The 16,213-nt window shown below is 41.8% G+C and overlaps 1 protein-coding gene across 4 annotated transcripts in view; it reads left to right on the forward strand.

Moving 5' to 3' along the window:
* Positions 1-16,213, forward strand: part of WT1 (Wilms tumor 1) — a 48,116-nt gene that overhangs the window by 13,158 nt on the left and 18,745 nt on the right. For 3 of the 4 annotated variants that reach the window (XM_025356332.1, XM_025356333.1, XM_025356334.1), the window contains exons 4-5: positions 4,861-4,938; positions 5,976-6,026. In XM_025356332.1, coding sequence (XP_025212117.1) covers positions 4,861-4,938; positions 5,976-6,026 — 129 coding nt within the window. The remainder of the gene's footprint in view (positions 1-4,860; positions 4,939-5,975; positions 6,027-16,213) is intronic. The other variant, XM_025356335.1, reaches the window with a different exon arrangement.

Raw genomic sequence — 16,213 nt, forward strand, 5'->3', positions numbered from 1 at the left:
CATTATACACTGTCTTTTCATTTAGTACAAAGTCAATATTTGTTTCCTGCATAGATAGGCAGAAGGTGGAAGGTTTGAAATGGCTTCCAGGGTGATGGGCAATGTCATCAAAGCCACAGGCTTGAATTAAACTCGTCTCCAGGGAGGAGGAAAAATCTAGTTCCAAATATTCCTGTAACTTTTGTGCTGACCAAGTGTTTATTAATAGAAATGGAATCCCCAGTGGGTTTTTCTTTGGTTAGCTGGTGAGCTTGAGAGAAATTACAATACCAAGAGAGTGACTGTGAAATAATTATTCATCATGGCCTGCTGGGCAGAAATTTCTAGGCAGGCAGGCTGCAAGGCACCTCAAAGGGAGGAGCACAGGAAAAGGGTGTGTGGAAGTCTGGCTGCACCCTCCGTTAGGTAGAGGTGCACCCACAGAGGACTTTCTGTTGGTGTGGGGCACAGCTATTACCAAAAAAGCTGGAAACATGAATTCTAATGACAGATGCCAGTTATCTCCACTTTGAGCCTTTTTATTTTTTATCCAGTGGGGGCAGCTCTTTACTTCTTCCAAGATGTTACCTGGCCAGCCAGCAACTGCGTGGCAGAGGTGACCCTAATCTTAGCCAGGTTAGATGGTTCTATTCCCTTGACGACACGAATTATTCTGCTGAATATAATAAACAGACTTAAAGATGAAAATGTGCTTGAATCACACACGCATTTGAAGAGTGGAGGAGTTCTCGTCTAGATAATAGCTGAGGCTTTTTTTCTTCCTTTCTTTTTGTGCAGAGGTCGAGAACTTAGTAATACTGCAGTTCAGGCCAAAACAAACTCTATATGATCTACTACTGATTTCCTTTTAAGCTCCCCCTTTTTGCTAGGACTGACTTCCTTTTATTTTACTCCAACTTGCATTAATCCCAGTTATAGAAGTTTCTTTCCTCTTTCCCTTGCCTCCAACTTCAAACATTCTTATATAGGAAACAAGTGACTTTTTTTTTTTTTTTTTTAAAGATCTACTTACAAAATATAAAGGACACCATGACTTTTGGAATACATTTTAGCAGCCTGCAATTTGAAAGTTCACTTCCGAACAGGCAGAGTTAGACGGTTGGAGCTGAAATGCCTACGTGACCACAATGGTCGCTGTAAGCCAAACCACCTGCTTATCTGATCTCCTCTGGGAATGAGGTGGTCGGCACCTACAGTGGTTATTGAGTAATTAGATGCTTCATTTGCCAGAGGCTGTATATTCCTTGAATGAAGCTGCCTCTTTCTATGGGCTTCCATGATGAGAGCTGGGTGTTGAGCGATTGCCCAAAGAGATCAGAGCCTGAGCATGCTTGGGCCCGGTATTTTTAGCTCCAGTTCACATTTTTGTCCTCTCCTCAGCAGCCGTTATTGTCATTGCTGTCATTGACTTCCATTTGAAAGGCTGTGCCAGCCAGGCCCACTGACTGAGCAGCTGAGGAGCCCTAGCCAGCAAAAGGCAGGATGTGGTTAAAACTGTGCTCTGATCCTATCTCTGGCCTCAGGAAACCTATTAGTAGCTTGGGGATTTTCTGAAAGTCCTTCTCTCCCATACACCCTCCCCACCTTCTCTCCTCTTCTGAGAGTTTGCAGGCTAAGCTATCAGGACAGCTAGAATCGCAAAGGGGGCTTCTACTGGGATCTTGGCACACTGTCCTTAGTGAGCTGAAGAGGACGCATGGGGCATGTTGCAGTATCATCATTTTCTGGAGACTGAGTAGGTGACGATGTTCCCTTGAGCATATTCTCTTTCATCTCCAGACTCTTGTCTGTATTATTATTATTATATAAATGATAATGAGAGGATGAGGCTCAGCATGCCTTCATAGGGGCAGGGCAGAGTGAGGGTGGGGGCACCAGGCATGCCAGCACTGGGCATCTATCTGTGCCTCAATCCTCATCTAATAAATGGGGACTCATAATTACATCTACCTCACAAAGTTGTGAGCAGTATTGAGAATGTGTGAAAGTGCTGTGCAAAATTTGGTAGGTTAGAACAAATTAAAGTAATTAAAGTATATTATCTGTGTCATCTTCAAAGGGCCATTGAGGGCATTACCTTCTATGGACTTCACAACATTCCTGTACAGTTAGACTGATGGAGATTAATATTCCCATTGGACAGATGAGAAAACTGAGGGTCAGGGAGCTGAACTGATTTGTTCAGTGTTCCAAAACTTATAGAACATCACTGTCCAGTAGAAACATAACATAAGCCATACATGTAATTTGAAATTTGCTAGTAACCACATTCAAAAAATAAGAAACTGTGAAATTAATTTTTCAAATAGCATATTTGACTCAATATAGCAAAAAATATTACCATTTTAATATGTGGAATGAGTCACATGTGGCCAGTGGCTACCATATTAGACAGTACCATACACAGTATTTGTTAAGCACACACTAGAAAAAGTCATATGTGTAAGACATAGACCCTGTATTTGAGAAGGTTTGCCTTCTGAGGGCCAAGAAAATGCCATTAAAAATATTGGCCAGGCGCGGTGGCTCACACCTGTAATCTTAGCACTCTGGGAGGCTGAGGCGGGTGGATCACCTGAGGTTAGGAGTTTGAGACCTAACCTGACCAACATGGTGAAACCCCGACTCTACTGAAAATACAAAATTAGCTGGGTGTGATGGCGCATGTCTGTAATCCCAGTTACTTGGGAGGCTGAGGCAGGAGAATTGCTTGCACATGGGAGACTGAGGTTGCAGTGAACTGAGATAGTGCCACTGCACTCTAGCCTGGGTGACAGAGTGAGACTCTGTCTAATGAAAAAGAAATGTTTATTTTCTCTTTGGGGTACTTTGTTATAGAGACCTTAGGAATCAACCAGACTATTCTTTAAGTCTGTGAGAAAATTTCCAACTCGTAAAGTTAGATATTTGGGATTCATTCACCCTTCTGCATCAATGTCTGTCACTCATCTTTCTTTCCCAGCTCTCTTAAAAATTATGATTTTCTGAGTCATATGAAAGAATGAAATTATTTCAGAAAGATCCCATATCCCCAAAGGGCCTAGGAAAATTGTCAACTGGGGCTGAGTGATTTTAGTTGGTGAACAATTTTTTAAAAATTAGTGACAAAAGTATAGAGCTGCCTGGGGAATACAATGCCTGTTGGCTGAGATTAATGGTAAGATTAATAAATGGATTGCTTGATGAAAAGGCGCAGGAGAACAAAAACCAGTAGAGAGATTGTGGAGGAGGTCGCTTATTAATGAACTGTCAGCCCAAAGAAAGTTCAAGAAACTCTCCTGTGGTAAATGCAGCAGGCTGGCACTTCTAATAAAAGTTGGGGTCCTTCAGGAATTAATTACTCCAGCCTTACAGCAAGAATTTGTGGAATTGCAAAACGTTGTGGCACAGACCAGCACGGGCTGCTGCTACAAACGGGGAAGCTGCAGGAGAAACTCATCATTTTTTTTCATTGATATGTAGGATATTGTAGTAGCATAATAGCCAGTCAGACACGGGGATGAGTGACGGCGTCCAGATATACACTGACTAATGAAACGGCACATACTTTGAGTTTGAAGTCACTTCACTTTTCATATGCAAAATGCGCTCCTGGAATCTGATTTCCTCCTTATCCTGTGTACCCACCACTAAGGAGTTCCAAATAATTTTCAGAGTTGTTATATGAAAGTCAGACGAACTCTGCCACGATTTATCAAGCTATGCGGAAAGAGAGCACAAAATTCATTTATTCTGAGTTACTGTAATTTCCCTCTCCCCTCCTCAAGTTCCCAGTTATGCTTGGCCTGAAAAAAGCCTTCCTGAATTAAAATTTGGTGTTGCCTCTGCCCGGTGAAGCAGCTTAAAAGAATGCCATGACCAGGCAGAGATGGTCTGAGATCTGCAATCTGATACCACACATCAGATATTAAATGCCTCTTACCTTTTTTCATTTCTGCCACGATGGTAGAGTGAAATTTTTCTTCTGTAAAGTGTTTAAACCAAGAGGTCCCAGACAAACTCTTGGTCTCTTGGGTCTCAAATTTCATAATTAACCATTTCAGTTCAGGCATAAATTTATTCCTGATGGAGCTTGGCAATTTAGGAGATTTCTGGCCATTGATTCATGTGCTAATTTTCTAGGAATGAAATAAATACAGAGGGGACAGAACAGCTTTTGGTTGGTTTACATGGTGGTGTAAGACTTCTTTGGAGTCTTTATGTAAATGATCAGCCATTTCCCTCATAGAGTCTTACAGAACTGGGCTCTTTTTTTTTTTTTTTTTTAACATTTGACTTGTACCAGGATTATAAAACATATAGAAAATGATTCCTTCAGCTGTGCATAGAGTTTATCATCATCTTTCTTCTGCTTGTCACATCCTTACTTTTTAGACCATTTATCAGCCATCACTCTTTGACTTTTCAGACCCTCATAATCCACATGATACTTATCCTTTTGATTAAAACAACTTAATGGCCTTTTCACGAATAATTAATCTGCTGTCTTTACTTTCAGCTCCAGGCTTTTAACTTTAATGTTGAGTTATCCAGCCTGTGTTGCCTTTCAAAGTTTCACTCCCCTTAGCCTTTTCCCCTCAAAGGTTTAATACTTCTTTAGAAACTTCAATGGTTGCTATACAAAGGTTTTAAAAAATGCTTCCGAGTTACTCTCACATCCCTTCTGCTGTGTATGAAGTGTATGACTGTGCAGAGATCAGTGGGATGAAGTGAAAATAATTTCAGACTTGCATATTCTGTCATTCTGGAAAATGTGGAGGCTTGTACTTTCAAGAAAAGTTAAAACTCCATTGCTTTTGAAGAAACAATTGTGTATTATTTTGTGGTTTTGTGTCCTAACTCTGGATGTTTTTCTAACAGTGACAATTTATACCAAATGACCTCCCAGCTTGAATGCATGACCTGGAATCAGATGAACTTAGGAGCCACCTTAAAGGGGTAAGGTTTTCTCTATTTCATTGCCTTTCCACAGTAACTTATACCTGTTTGAACCATTTTAAAGGTGCTTAGAACTTATGAAGACAGTACAGTTTTTGAAGAATGGGCAGAGCTCTCTGTGGCATTAGAATGCTTTCCTCCTTCCCCTAGTTGGTGAGTTGTGTTCAGTATTAAATTTTCAAAAATATAAATAGGGGGCATTTCTAGCTGGAACAAGGAATATTGAGGACACTTATTATGGTCTTGTTGAATGTTTTATAATTCTTCAAAGGCCATTCAACCTTATTTAATAATTGTGTTTTACTGTAAGATCACAGTTGTTAACCATTCCACTATCTTATCAAGAAGTGCTTTGGGTGTACAGACTCCAGGATCTAAATTCTATTTCTGTGGCGCTGATCTGGGCAATCCACAGTCAGATATGCCCATACTTGATTGCACCAACAGGGTGTTTCTTTCCATACTTGATAATGCAACCTGAATAGGGAGAATACAGCCAGGAAACATCGGAAGGGGCTACTCTTTGCACCTAAAAATGAGAAAAAAAAAAAAAAAAAAGGCAGGTAGGACTTGCTTTCACCATTGAAAGAACTCACTTTTCATTTTCTAACAAGTGTGAAGAGATGGGCAGTAGCATAGAGCACTCGTGAAGTGCCTGCAGCGTGTCAGGTGCCCTTCCAGGTTACCTCATCTTATCTTCCCAACACTCTGATGAGGGCTAAGTACTGCTTGGTTTACAGATGAGTAAACCAAGCTCAGAGGGTTAAGTTACTTCCCAAGTTCACATCCTAGTAAGTGTTGGAGCTGGGATTCCAAGTCCAGATCTGATTCCAAAGCCCAAGCTCTTTGCAGCCTCCGGTGGTGCCTTCGATCCCACCATTGGCCCCAGTGGGACTGGGGACTTAGTTCAGCACTCTTGAAAGCTAGCTTGATGTCTCTGTGTATTGAGGGGCTTTTCACTGGATTCTGGGATCTGGGGGGCTTGCCAGATCCATGCATGCTCCATTCCCCACTCCCCACCTCTTCTTCTCTTCTAGAGTTGCTGCTGGGAGCTCCAGCTCAGTGAAATGGACAGAAGGGCAGAGCAAGTGAGTGGACAATGCGGAGATGGCAAAGCAAATGGCGTAGGCCTTGTTGACTGGCACCTGGGGCAATGCAGGAGTTAGGACTGATGTGGTAATCAGGGTAGCATTTGGTGGATGGGAAGAGTCTCTCTCCCCCGCCCCCACCTCTTCTTGTTCATCATACACATGCTGGGGACGAAATGGAGGGAGTGGCATTTCTCATCAATGTGCCCCTGGAAAACAATTTAAAAAATTATGCAATAGGAATCCTGTTCATTTCTTTTTGAGTATTTCACAAAATACGAAATACTAAATACTAAATTTGTGGCATTACAACCATAATGCCACATGTTCTTGTTAGATCAGTCAAGCCTTTCAGTCTTAACTTACTTGCTTGTTCTTTATTTACCTTTCAATTTCTCAGGGAGAACTTACCCTAAGTCTGAGGCCAGGTTTGAAAAGACTTGTTTTTTGTTGTTTTTCAAAGTTTGTTTTTATTCCCAAACATTCGCACCTTCCCCAGCCCTATACTCTGCACCCTGGGGCATTTCTGTAGCGGTTTCTTTTTCTTTTCTCTGCTTAAATTCCATAACCAGCCGCCCTCTTTTCTTCTTCAGTGTGTTGGCTCAGTCCTGTTATTTGGTTCATCCTTCAGTATCGACGGAGTTGTATTTCATCTTCCAAGACTTACTGTTGAATTCTTCACCTCACCGCCACCCCCCCCCCCAAATTTTTCAGCAATTTTATCCAGATCTCCTCTTCCTCTCTCTGGACCTCAAAGAAAAGGCTTTCTGTCTTCCATCTGAGGGGCTGCTGACAGTTTTAGCATTCTGTCTTTCTACCTGTTGTCCTTTCTTTTTGAGATGGAGTTTTCACTCTTGTGGCCCAGGCTGGAGTGCAATGGCGCCATCTCGGCTCACTGCAACCTCTGCCTCCCGGGTTCAAGCGATTCTCCTGCCTCAGCCTCCCGAGTAGCTGGGATTACAGGCATGCGCCACCACGCCCAGCTAATTTTGTATTTTTAGTAGAGACAGAGTTTCTCCATGTTGGTCAGGCTGGTCTCAAACTCCTGACCTCAGGTGATCCACCCGCCTCGGCCTCCCAAAGTGCTGGGATTACAGGCATGAGCCACCGCGCCTGGCCTTTCTACCTGTTCTTAACTCGTCTTAAGTTCCTTGGCTTCTTGGTCCCACCCTTTCTTTCTGGCTCCCTTCCTTTTCTCCTTTCTCCTCTCCTCAGAACTTGATAACGTTCCCCAAGCTAAATAGCAAGGATAGACAGAACATGATTGTGAAGTGAGCAGTATGTTTCAGTTTCAAAAACTTCTTCATGCTCTAAGGGGTTTGTTTGTTCAGTTACAAAAATTACAGATAAGGAATTTTGGCATGTATTTGCAGCTGGATCTTTCCATAGTTGAGATAATTTTGATACTTTTTAAGGTCTTTAGACACATACTGTTAGTCACTTGCTGAGGAGGCAGAAGCTGTATTTTAAGGATGAAGCACAAAGTGTGAACAATTTGTTCTGTTCAATACTGCATAAGAAAAAAAATCAAGAGTTTTCATTGGTCTGTTACTTACATTTTGGAAAGGATTTCTGAAATAAAAATGTATTTCTTTCCTTTTTTTTCTTTTTTTGTTTTTTTTTGAGATGGAGTCCCACTCCGTCACCCAGGCTGGAGTGCAGTAGCACGATCTCAGCTCACTGGAACCTCCGCCTCCTGGGTTCAAGTGATTCTCCTGCCTCAGCCTCCTGAGTAGCTGGGATTACAGGCATCTGCCACCATACTCGGCTAATTTTTGTATTTTTGGTAGAGGCAGGTTTTTGCCATGCTGGCCAGGCTGGTCTCGAACACCTGACCTCAGGCGATCCGCCCTGCTTGGCCTCCCAAAGTTCTGGGATTACAGGTGTGAGCTGCTGCGTCCTGCCTAAAAATGTATTTCTTGACCTGGCATGGTGGCTCACGCCTATAATCTCAGCAGTTTGGGAGACTTAGGTGGGAGGATCACTTGAGCTCAGGAGTTTGAGACCAGCCTGGGCAATGTGGTGAAACCCCTTCTCTACAAAAAATACAAAAAAATTAGCCAGACATGGTGGCACATGCCTGTAACCCCAGCTACTTGGAATGCTGAGGTGGGCGGATTGCTTGAGCTTGGGAGGCAGAGGTTGCAGTAAGCCAAGATCAGGCCACTGCATTCCAGCCTGGGCGATAGAGTGAGACCCTTCCACAAAACAAAACAAAACAAAACAAAACAAACAAACAAAATATATATGTATATTTCTCGAATATTAACTTTATTCAGGGAGCTGTTATAAAAAAGGCTAGATGGCCCAACAGATAGTTCCACAAAAGAACAACTCTTTTGCAGACCTAAAAATTACAATTAGCTAATTGCCTACCATCTTCTCTCACACTGTGAATTTATCCCTGTAGAACATACTGTAAATCCACGAATTTCCGCTTCCATTTTGTGAATTGGACATTCATCTAAGGATGTATATTAACATTATTGGGTGCTGTGTGAGGGGCTGTACATGTTTCCTCTTCTGATCTGATCTTACAACACTCCAGGACACTTTGGCCACATCCATCTTTCAGCTGAGGAGGGTGGAGAGATTAAGCTAACTAACCAAGGTCACATAGTGAGTGAGTGGCAGAGCCATGCTGGAATCAGTTCTGTCTGACTCCAGGACCTGGGCCCTAGATTAGAGCTTCTTAAATGAGTGGAAACCTTTTAGACTGTGACTACAGTTAGAAATACCCTTTACGGTGACAGCCCATATACCCACGTGCACACACACACACCACAGATTTTCACTGAGCAATACTCTTATGACATTCTCTGCATGCTGATACTTTCCCTCCCATTTCATTTTTCAAAATGCTGATTGTGTTGTACTAGATTGATTTTACAACCCACAGTTTGCTTCACTTTTAGCATTCAAACATGGTGACATCTTGGCTGTCTCCTCCAAACTTATGAACAGCCCAGAACTGGATTTAGTTGAATCTGTAATTCCAGTAGAAAGTTTGGCCTTTCCCCAGGGGAGACAAATCTGGGTTGGGGTCATTGTTCTTTGTGATACTGGATTTACTTTCTTTTGCCATGGTATGAAAACTATTAATATGGAGAATACATTTGAGAAAAGATATACCACGAAGACAAATTCAGACACATAACTTTTTGCGTTCATTCATAACTAGTGTCTTGCCACTGTTTGAAATCAATGGTTAGAAAAATCATGTGACAAGGTAGATCTATTACAGGAAAACTGGCGATTTGACTTATGTTTTAGAGAAGAAAGATGTAATTTCCGTATCACTCATAAAAAAGAGGCGTTATCAATTTTTTATTAAAAGATCATGTACCTCAGACTAAACCCCACTGAATGCTGGTTCAGGTCTTCTTTCCTTGAAAATGCTTCTTTTTTAAAAAGTGGCTTCACAAAGAATAGATTTGTTTCCTTGTATCCCAAGCAAGTCCGTGGAGACATCTTTCATTAGATGTCAGGGATCAGTGTTACAATGGGTGGGGATAGGATTTTATAAAGAAGGTGGGCAGATGAAATGAAAACTTGCTGTGTTAGAGGTGGGATATACTTGTGTGGCTGAACCACTCCTTTCTCCTCCTTCTCCCTTTACTCATTTTCTAATTTCTGCATACCCACTGGGATCACAGCTACTTTTATGACCTCCAATGGGAGAAGGTATTTCAATTTAAGTCAATGAGAAGGTACTTTATAGAAAGAACCACCTTCTTCTCCCTCAGCCCCAAACAAATGAAATTAGATTTTTAAAGTGGGTCCCTGGGAGAAAACGTTGCTAGGGAATCTTTCTGAGTATGACTCCACCATTTTGAAGCCTTCTATTGATGGTGCCTTGTGTTATCTGCTTTCTATTTCTTTGAAAACATTTTCTGTGTGTTCTCAATGGCTGCTGATTTCCGAACAAGCCTCTCCTACCCTGTTGGCCTCTGTTTTGTCTCTTCTGAAGAAAATATCCTGCAAAATGGAGAAACACATCAACCTTGACTCTGATCCAAGTTATTAAAACAAGGAAGAAGTTATTCTCTGGGGACTCGGGTAGGGGGAGTGGGAAATCGAACACAATAGAAATGTGAAAGGAGTGCTCAGCAAAATGAATGTCCCTTTGCTGGTCCAAGAAGTTCACAGGCTGTTGGGAACATGCAGTATTCAACCTGTGGATGCTTGAGGGGAAAAACAAAAAAGACTCAACAATGAGTGATGCATAGTGAAAACAAAGCTGTGCGTTTTGGTAGGGCCAAGGCTGTCGAATCTGGAGAAAATCCCCGCTAGACATGGTCTCATCCCTGAGAACCTGTGCCAAAAGAGATAGCTGTCTTCTCTGGCTGGGAGCTCCAATACACAGCCCAGCACCTTCCCTCGCAGGCTCATGAACATAAGGTACCCGTCCAAGAGATTTACTTCTTGGAAATAGATAGCTTGCTTTTAAGTGGCTCCTGGAGCCTGAGATGCAAAGTGAAGGTGGGGAGCCTCAGTTCTGTGAATATCAGCATTTCCGAGCCTACTCCTTCATCTCCACCCCCAGCAACAAGTTATTAATTTTCCCCCGTTTAAACAGTTTCATTTAATACTGTTTAAAGAGGTTTTTTTTTTTTTTTTCTTTATTATTGCCTTGCATTGCACTTGGCCTGGGGTCTGTTAACCCTGCCAACCAGAACAAAGACTGGGACTCCTGGGTTTGATAAAGATGGAGACTCGTGACTTAGCTCTGTGTCCCTCTCACTTAGTGTGGACTGATTCGGAAGCTTCTTTCCTTTGCTTTTCACTTTTCTGCTTCTTCTTTCCCCTCCCTGGCTGCTGGCCTTTTCTATCCTTTTATTTTTGGACATGCATTTGATGAATGTATTGAATTTTTTCATTATGTAAGTAATGTGTACAAATTATAGAATAGTTAGAAAATACAACTACACAGGGAAGGAAATTAAAACTCCCTCCAAAAGCCCAGATGAAACTGCGGTGATAAAGATGTTGCACACAATTTTAGACCCTTTCCTGTTCATGCATGTACATTTGTGTCATCTTCTTTCTTATAAAAATGATTGGCTTCAGGTGAGATTGAATTCAGCAAATGCATATTTATAGGCCGTCGCGAAGTTGTCACGATAGCTTTGACTTCTTGAAAATATTCTCAGCCTCTTAAAACATAGTCAAAAAAAATTTCTGGGCTCTGCAGACTTATCTCCATACCATGATTCTAACTATTTTATTTTAAAGCAAGGAATTATTTTCATCTGGTGGAGGTGAGGAAAAATGCTATGTTTGTTTAGATCTGGAGAAGAAAGGAGCTGAATGGGAAAGACAGGAAAGAAAGGTTGGGATGGAGAAGGGGGCCAAGCTGGAAATGAGGAACACAGTGATCATAGCACAGGGAGGTGAAGTGAGGTTAATGAGAATTGAAAAAAGTGTGTGTGTGTGTGTGTGTGTGTGTGTGTGTGTGTGTGTGTATTGGAAAGGGAGAGGTTACATCAGATAAGTTGAAGATACCTTAATGATCCAAAGCAGTATTTGGACTTCTCCTATCTCTGACCTCTTTGAGACCCTGTACTCACCATTTATCCTTCTGCCTGTCATCTGCCCAAGAAAAGATCATAACCTCTAGGTAGAAGAACATTGATCTAGAAGCTACACTAATAAAAAGTTATCCAGATAAGTGTTTCTCCGAAACGAGGAGCTACTGCATATTTTAGTAGGAGTTTTTCTATTAAAAGTGAACAAGTTTATTTATTCTAGCTTTATTTCTAACTCTTCATTTTTAAAACAACAGATGTAGTTCTGTATGCCTAGATGGCGACTTTATCTAAAATGAAAACAGCTATTTTCTCCTGATTATAAAAGTCACACAGGCTTATCATTTTTTAAAAAATTCAGACTGGACCAAAACATTATAAAGAGGAAAAGAAAATTCATCTGTCATCTCACCACCCAGAGATAACTGTTTAAAAAAACATTTTCATTTTGAGGTGTATTTATATCTTCAGAGAAAAAATTCTGGAAACATTTATCAGACTATTAATTGCAGTTACCTCTAAATAGATTAGAGGGAAGAGACAAAAGCATGAAACAGATGGGTTTAAGAGATAAGGAGAGAAGGTACAGACCATGCTTTCATGGAGTTCTGCTGCAAAGGGAGCAAAAAAAATGGGTTCTAGCTCTCTAGGGAAAGAAGGTCGGGAGAATGAGTGGTTTTGTTTTAAATTGTTCTGTTTTTATTTAGTTATTTATCTTTAGATAGAAGTGTCTTATGTTTGTTTGCTGATGAGAATGATCAAGAGGAGGAAAAAATGGGGCAGGCATGGTGGCTCACACCTGTAATCCCAGCACCTTGGGAGGCTGAGGTGGGTGGATCACTTGAGGTCAGGAGTTTGAGACCAGCCTGGCCAACATGGCGAAACCATGTCTCTACAGAAATACAAAAAATTAGCTGAGCATGGTTGCACACACCAGTAATCTAGCTGCTTGGGAGGCTGAGGTAAGAGAATTGCTTGAACCCAGGAGGCAGAGGTTGCAGTGAGCCAAGATCGTGCCACTGCACTCCAGTGTGGGCAACAGAGCAAGACTCTGTCTCAAAAAAACAAAAAGAAAAAAAAAAGGAAAAAAATGGTCATTGGGAGGGGATGGAATCACTGGAACAGTGTCCTTGAAGGAGGTGGGAGAGAAGGGGCTCCATAGATAAGTTGGTGGGGCTGGCTTTAGCTGGAAGCTGGGATAGTTCATCTAGTAACAATATTAATTTACAAGAGTTCTTTCTGCCAGGCTTGGTGGCTCATGCTTGTAATCCCAGCACTTTGGAAAGCTGAGGCAGGAATTCAAGACCAGCCTGGTCAATATAGCAAGATCTCATCTCTACAGAAAACAAAACAATTAAAAAATTAGCTGGGCATGGTGGCATGCCTGTAGTCCCAGCTGCTTGGGAGGCTGAGGTGGGAGGATTGGTTGGGCCTGGGAGTTTGAGGCTGCAATGAGCTATGATGATGCCACTGCACTCCAGCCTGGGCGACAGACACCATCTCTCTAAAAATAATAATAATAAAGAAAAAGAGTTCTTTTTTTATAAGAGTTATTTTGCTTGTCATATGTAATGAAAATATTTTCTCTGGTTTGTATTTTAATTCTGTTAATGGGTTTTTTTCTGTCAGATATTTTTATTTTATGGTAAAAATAGTAAGTTTTTGTCTTACAGTTTCAAGTTTTTGACTTTTGGATCATGCTTAGATTTTTCCCATCCCAAGTGTTTTAAAATATTTAATTATTTCTGGTATTTTTAAAATTTTATTCTTTAAAATAAAGAGATAGAACATGTCACACTCAAGCAAATAATAAAATAATATTTATGTTGATCTAGTGGCATCTGTGCAAGGTTGCCACTAGCTCTGAATGTGAATAATCCATATTTATTCATTGCCCAAATAAGATCTGATAAGTGCATATGAAAGTGACTTTTGAAATTACTGAGACTACAGGGAAATTGGATATTCATTGAGTAAAGTGTTAAACCTAAGCATTGTGGCATAACCACTGAGAATTCCTAGGGAACGCTCCTGGATCTTTTGGCCCTAACTCCCTTAGGGCTGATTAATTCAAGTCCAGCAGTCTATGGTTCATACAACTACACGGTGAGTACAGTATTTATGCAGAGGTTTATTGTTTTGTTGTGTTTTGTTTTATTTGGTAGTAGTCCTCTCCTAAGTCTAGCTTATATTATAACAGCCCCCTCGTCCCTTTTCTTCTCAGGCTATTGATTTATTGGAAATAGCAGGTCAGTTGTCTGGTAGAATATCCCACAATCTGGATTTGGCAGATTGCTTTATCTTACAGTCTTTTAAACTTGGGCCTCTCTCCCCTGTATTTCTTTTTTTTTTTTCTGTTCTTTCTCTTTCTTCCTCTCTCTCTCTCTCTTTCATTTTTTCCCTCCCTCCCTGCCTTCCTTTTCTTTTTTCTTTCTTTCTTTTTTTTTTTGAGACATAGTCTCCTTCTGTTGCCCAGGCTGGAGTGAAATGGTGCCATCTTGGCTCGCTGCAACCTCCACTTCCTGGGTTCAAGCGATTGTCCTGCCTCAGCCCACCAAGTAGCTGGAACTACAGGCACGTGCCACCATACCTGGCTAATTTTTTGTATTTTTTAGTAGAGATGGGGTTTTGCTGTGTTAGCCAGGATGGTCTTGATCTGTTGACCTCAAGTGATCTGCCTACCTCGGCCTCCCAAAGTGCTGGTATTACAGGCGTGAGCCACCACGCCCAGGCTTTTTTTCTGAGATGGAGTCTCACTCTTTCTCGCTAGGCTGGCGTGATCTTGGCTCACTGCAACCTCCGACTCCCTGGTTCAAGCGATTCTCCTGCCTCAGCCTCCTGCATAGCTGGGATTACAGGCACATGCCACCATGCCCAGCTAATTTTTGTATTTTTAATAGAGATTGGTTTTCACCATGTTAGCCAGGCTGGTCTCAAGCTCCTGACCTCAAGTGATCCACCCGCCTCTGCCTCCCAAAGTGCTGGGATTACAGGCATGAGCCACCACGCCTGGCCTCCCCTGTATTTGCTAGAGGCTTGATTCAATTTGGGTTCTTTTTTTCTTTTCTTTTTTCCTTTTTCTTTCTTTCTTTTTTAGGTAAATGTAATTGATGAGTGGCACTGTGTTCAGCCTCATCTTTTGTGTTTAAACTTTAAGGAAGCATAGTTTCTTAGCACAAATCCTTAAACAAGGGAGTTATGGCTCTCAAGGCTTGCAGTGGGGTTTACTGTCAACATCGAAAAGTTTCAGGCATTTCAGCATCTCATGTATGAGCCCTGAGTATCAAGGGTGGGGAGAGAAGAGGGGTTGATGGGTAAATTCCATGTTTTAGAGACACAAGAGTTTGAATGTCCCCAGGTGCTTCCCTTCAATCTGATTAACTCTGCAGAGGGGAGAAGACAGAGGTGAAGATGGGGGGATGCCTGCCTGGCCAATAACTAGAGGTGGGAGAGAGAAATGACAGGCCAAAGTTCCCCCTTTTTGAATATTCATGTGAATGCTAATTGCCTTCCAAAGGCTCTTTGTCTTTTCTCTCTTTTACCTCTTCTGTTGATAAGGGATTTCAGGGCGGCTCTGGTTTTCCTCATCTGTAAAACTTCAATTCCTTTTTATTAATTTTCACGTGCCTGTGGAATATCAAAGTTAATCATTTCTAGAGAAGCCACTCTTGCAATGTTAAGTGTTTGTTTTTTGTTTTTTGTTTTTTTTTCCTGGGCCAAATCTCAATGTACGTGTTTTTAGTGTAAAAAGGTTCATAATTTGTATTATATGAGGGACATTTTTCTCTTTTTGCAGACTTCCTAAGGAAAGTGTTTATGCGTTTTTTGTTTGTTTGCTTGTTTGTTTTTGTTTTTGAGACGGAGTCTCGCTCTGTCACTCAGGCTGGAGTGCAGTGGTGCGATCTTAGCTCACTGCAAACTCTGCCTCCCAGATTGAAGTGATTCTCTCGACTCAGCCTCCCTAGTAGCTAAGATTGCAGGCGCCCACCACCCCACCCAGCTAATTTTTGTATTTTTAGTAGACCTGGGGTTTCACCATGTTGGCCAGGCTGGTCTCGAACTCCTGACCTCAGGTGATCCGCCCGCCTTGGCCTCCCAAAGTGCTGGGATTACAGGCATGAGCCACCACACTGGCTGTATTTATGGTATTTATGCATTTTAAAGCTGTCTAGGAAAAGCAAACTTTCTCAGCATACATTTTATGCATCTTAAAACTGTTTAGGAAAATGTACAGTCCAGGCCACTGCCAGAAGTGAAGCGACAAAGTGCATGTTCTGCTGATACCTGCTTCTGCTTATTTTCCCAGTTCAATAGAAATAATTTTTTTTTTTTTTTTTTTTTTTGGTGGGGGATAAAGATCGTGCTGTATTGCACATAAGCAGCTATTTCCATCAGTTAGCCTTGTGCTTTCTTTATACCAGAGGTCCCCAACCCTGGGGTCACAGACCGGTAGTGGTCTGTGGCCTGTTAGGAATTGGGCTGCGCAGCAGGAGGTGAGCAGCAGACGAGGTAGCAAAGTGTCATCTGTATTTATAGCCACACCATCCCTCTAATTACTGCCTGAGCTCCACCTTCTGTCAGATCAGTGGTGACATTAGGCTCTCATGGCAGTGTGAACCCTATTGTGAACTGCGCGTGTGAGGGATCTAGGTTGCCCGC

The sequence above is a fragment of the Theropithecus gelada genome, chromosome 14 (genome assembly GCF_003255815.1).
Source record: "Theropithecus gelada isolate Dixy chromosome 14, Tgel_1.0, whole genome shotgun sequence".
In the NCBI taxonomy this organism is placed as follows: domain Eukaryota; kingdom Metazoa; phylum Chordata; class Mammalia; order Primates; family Cercopithecidae; genus Theropithecus; species Theropithecus gelada.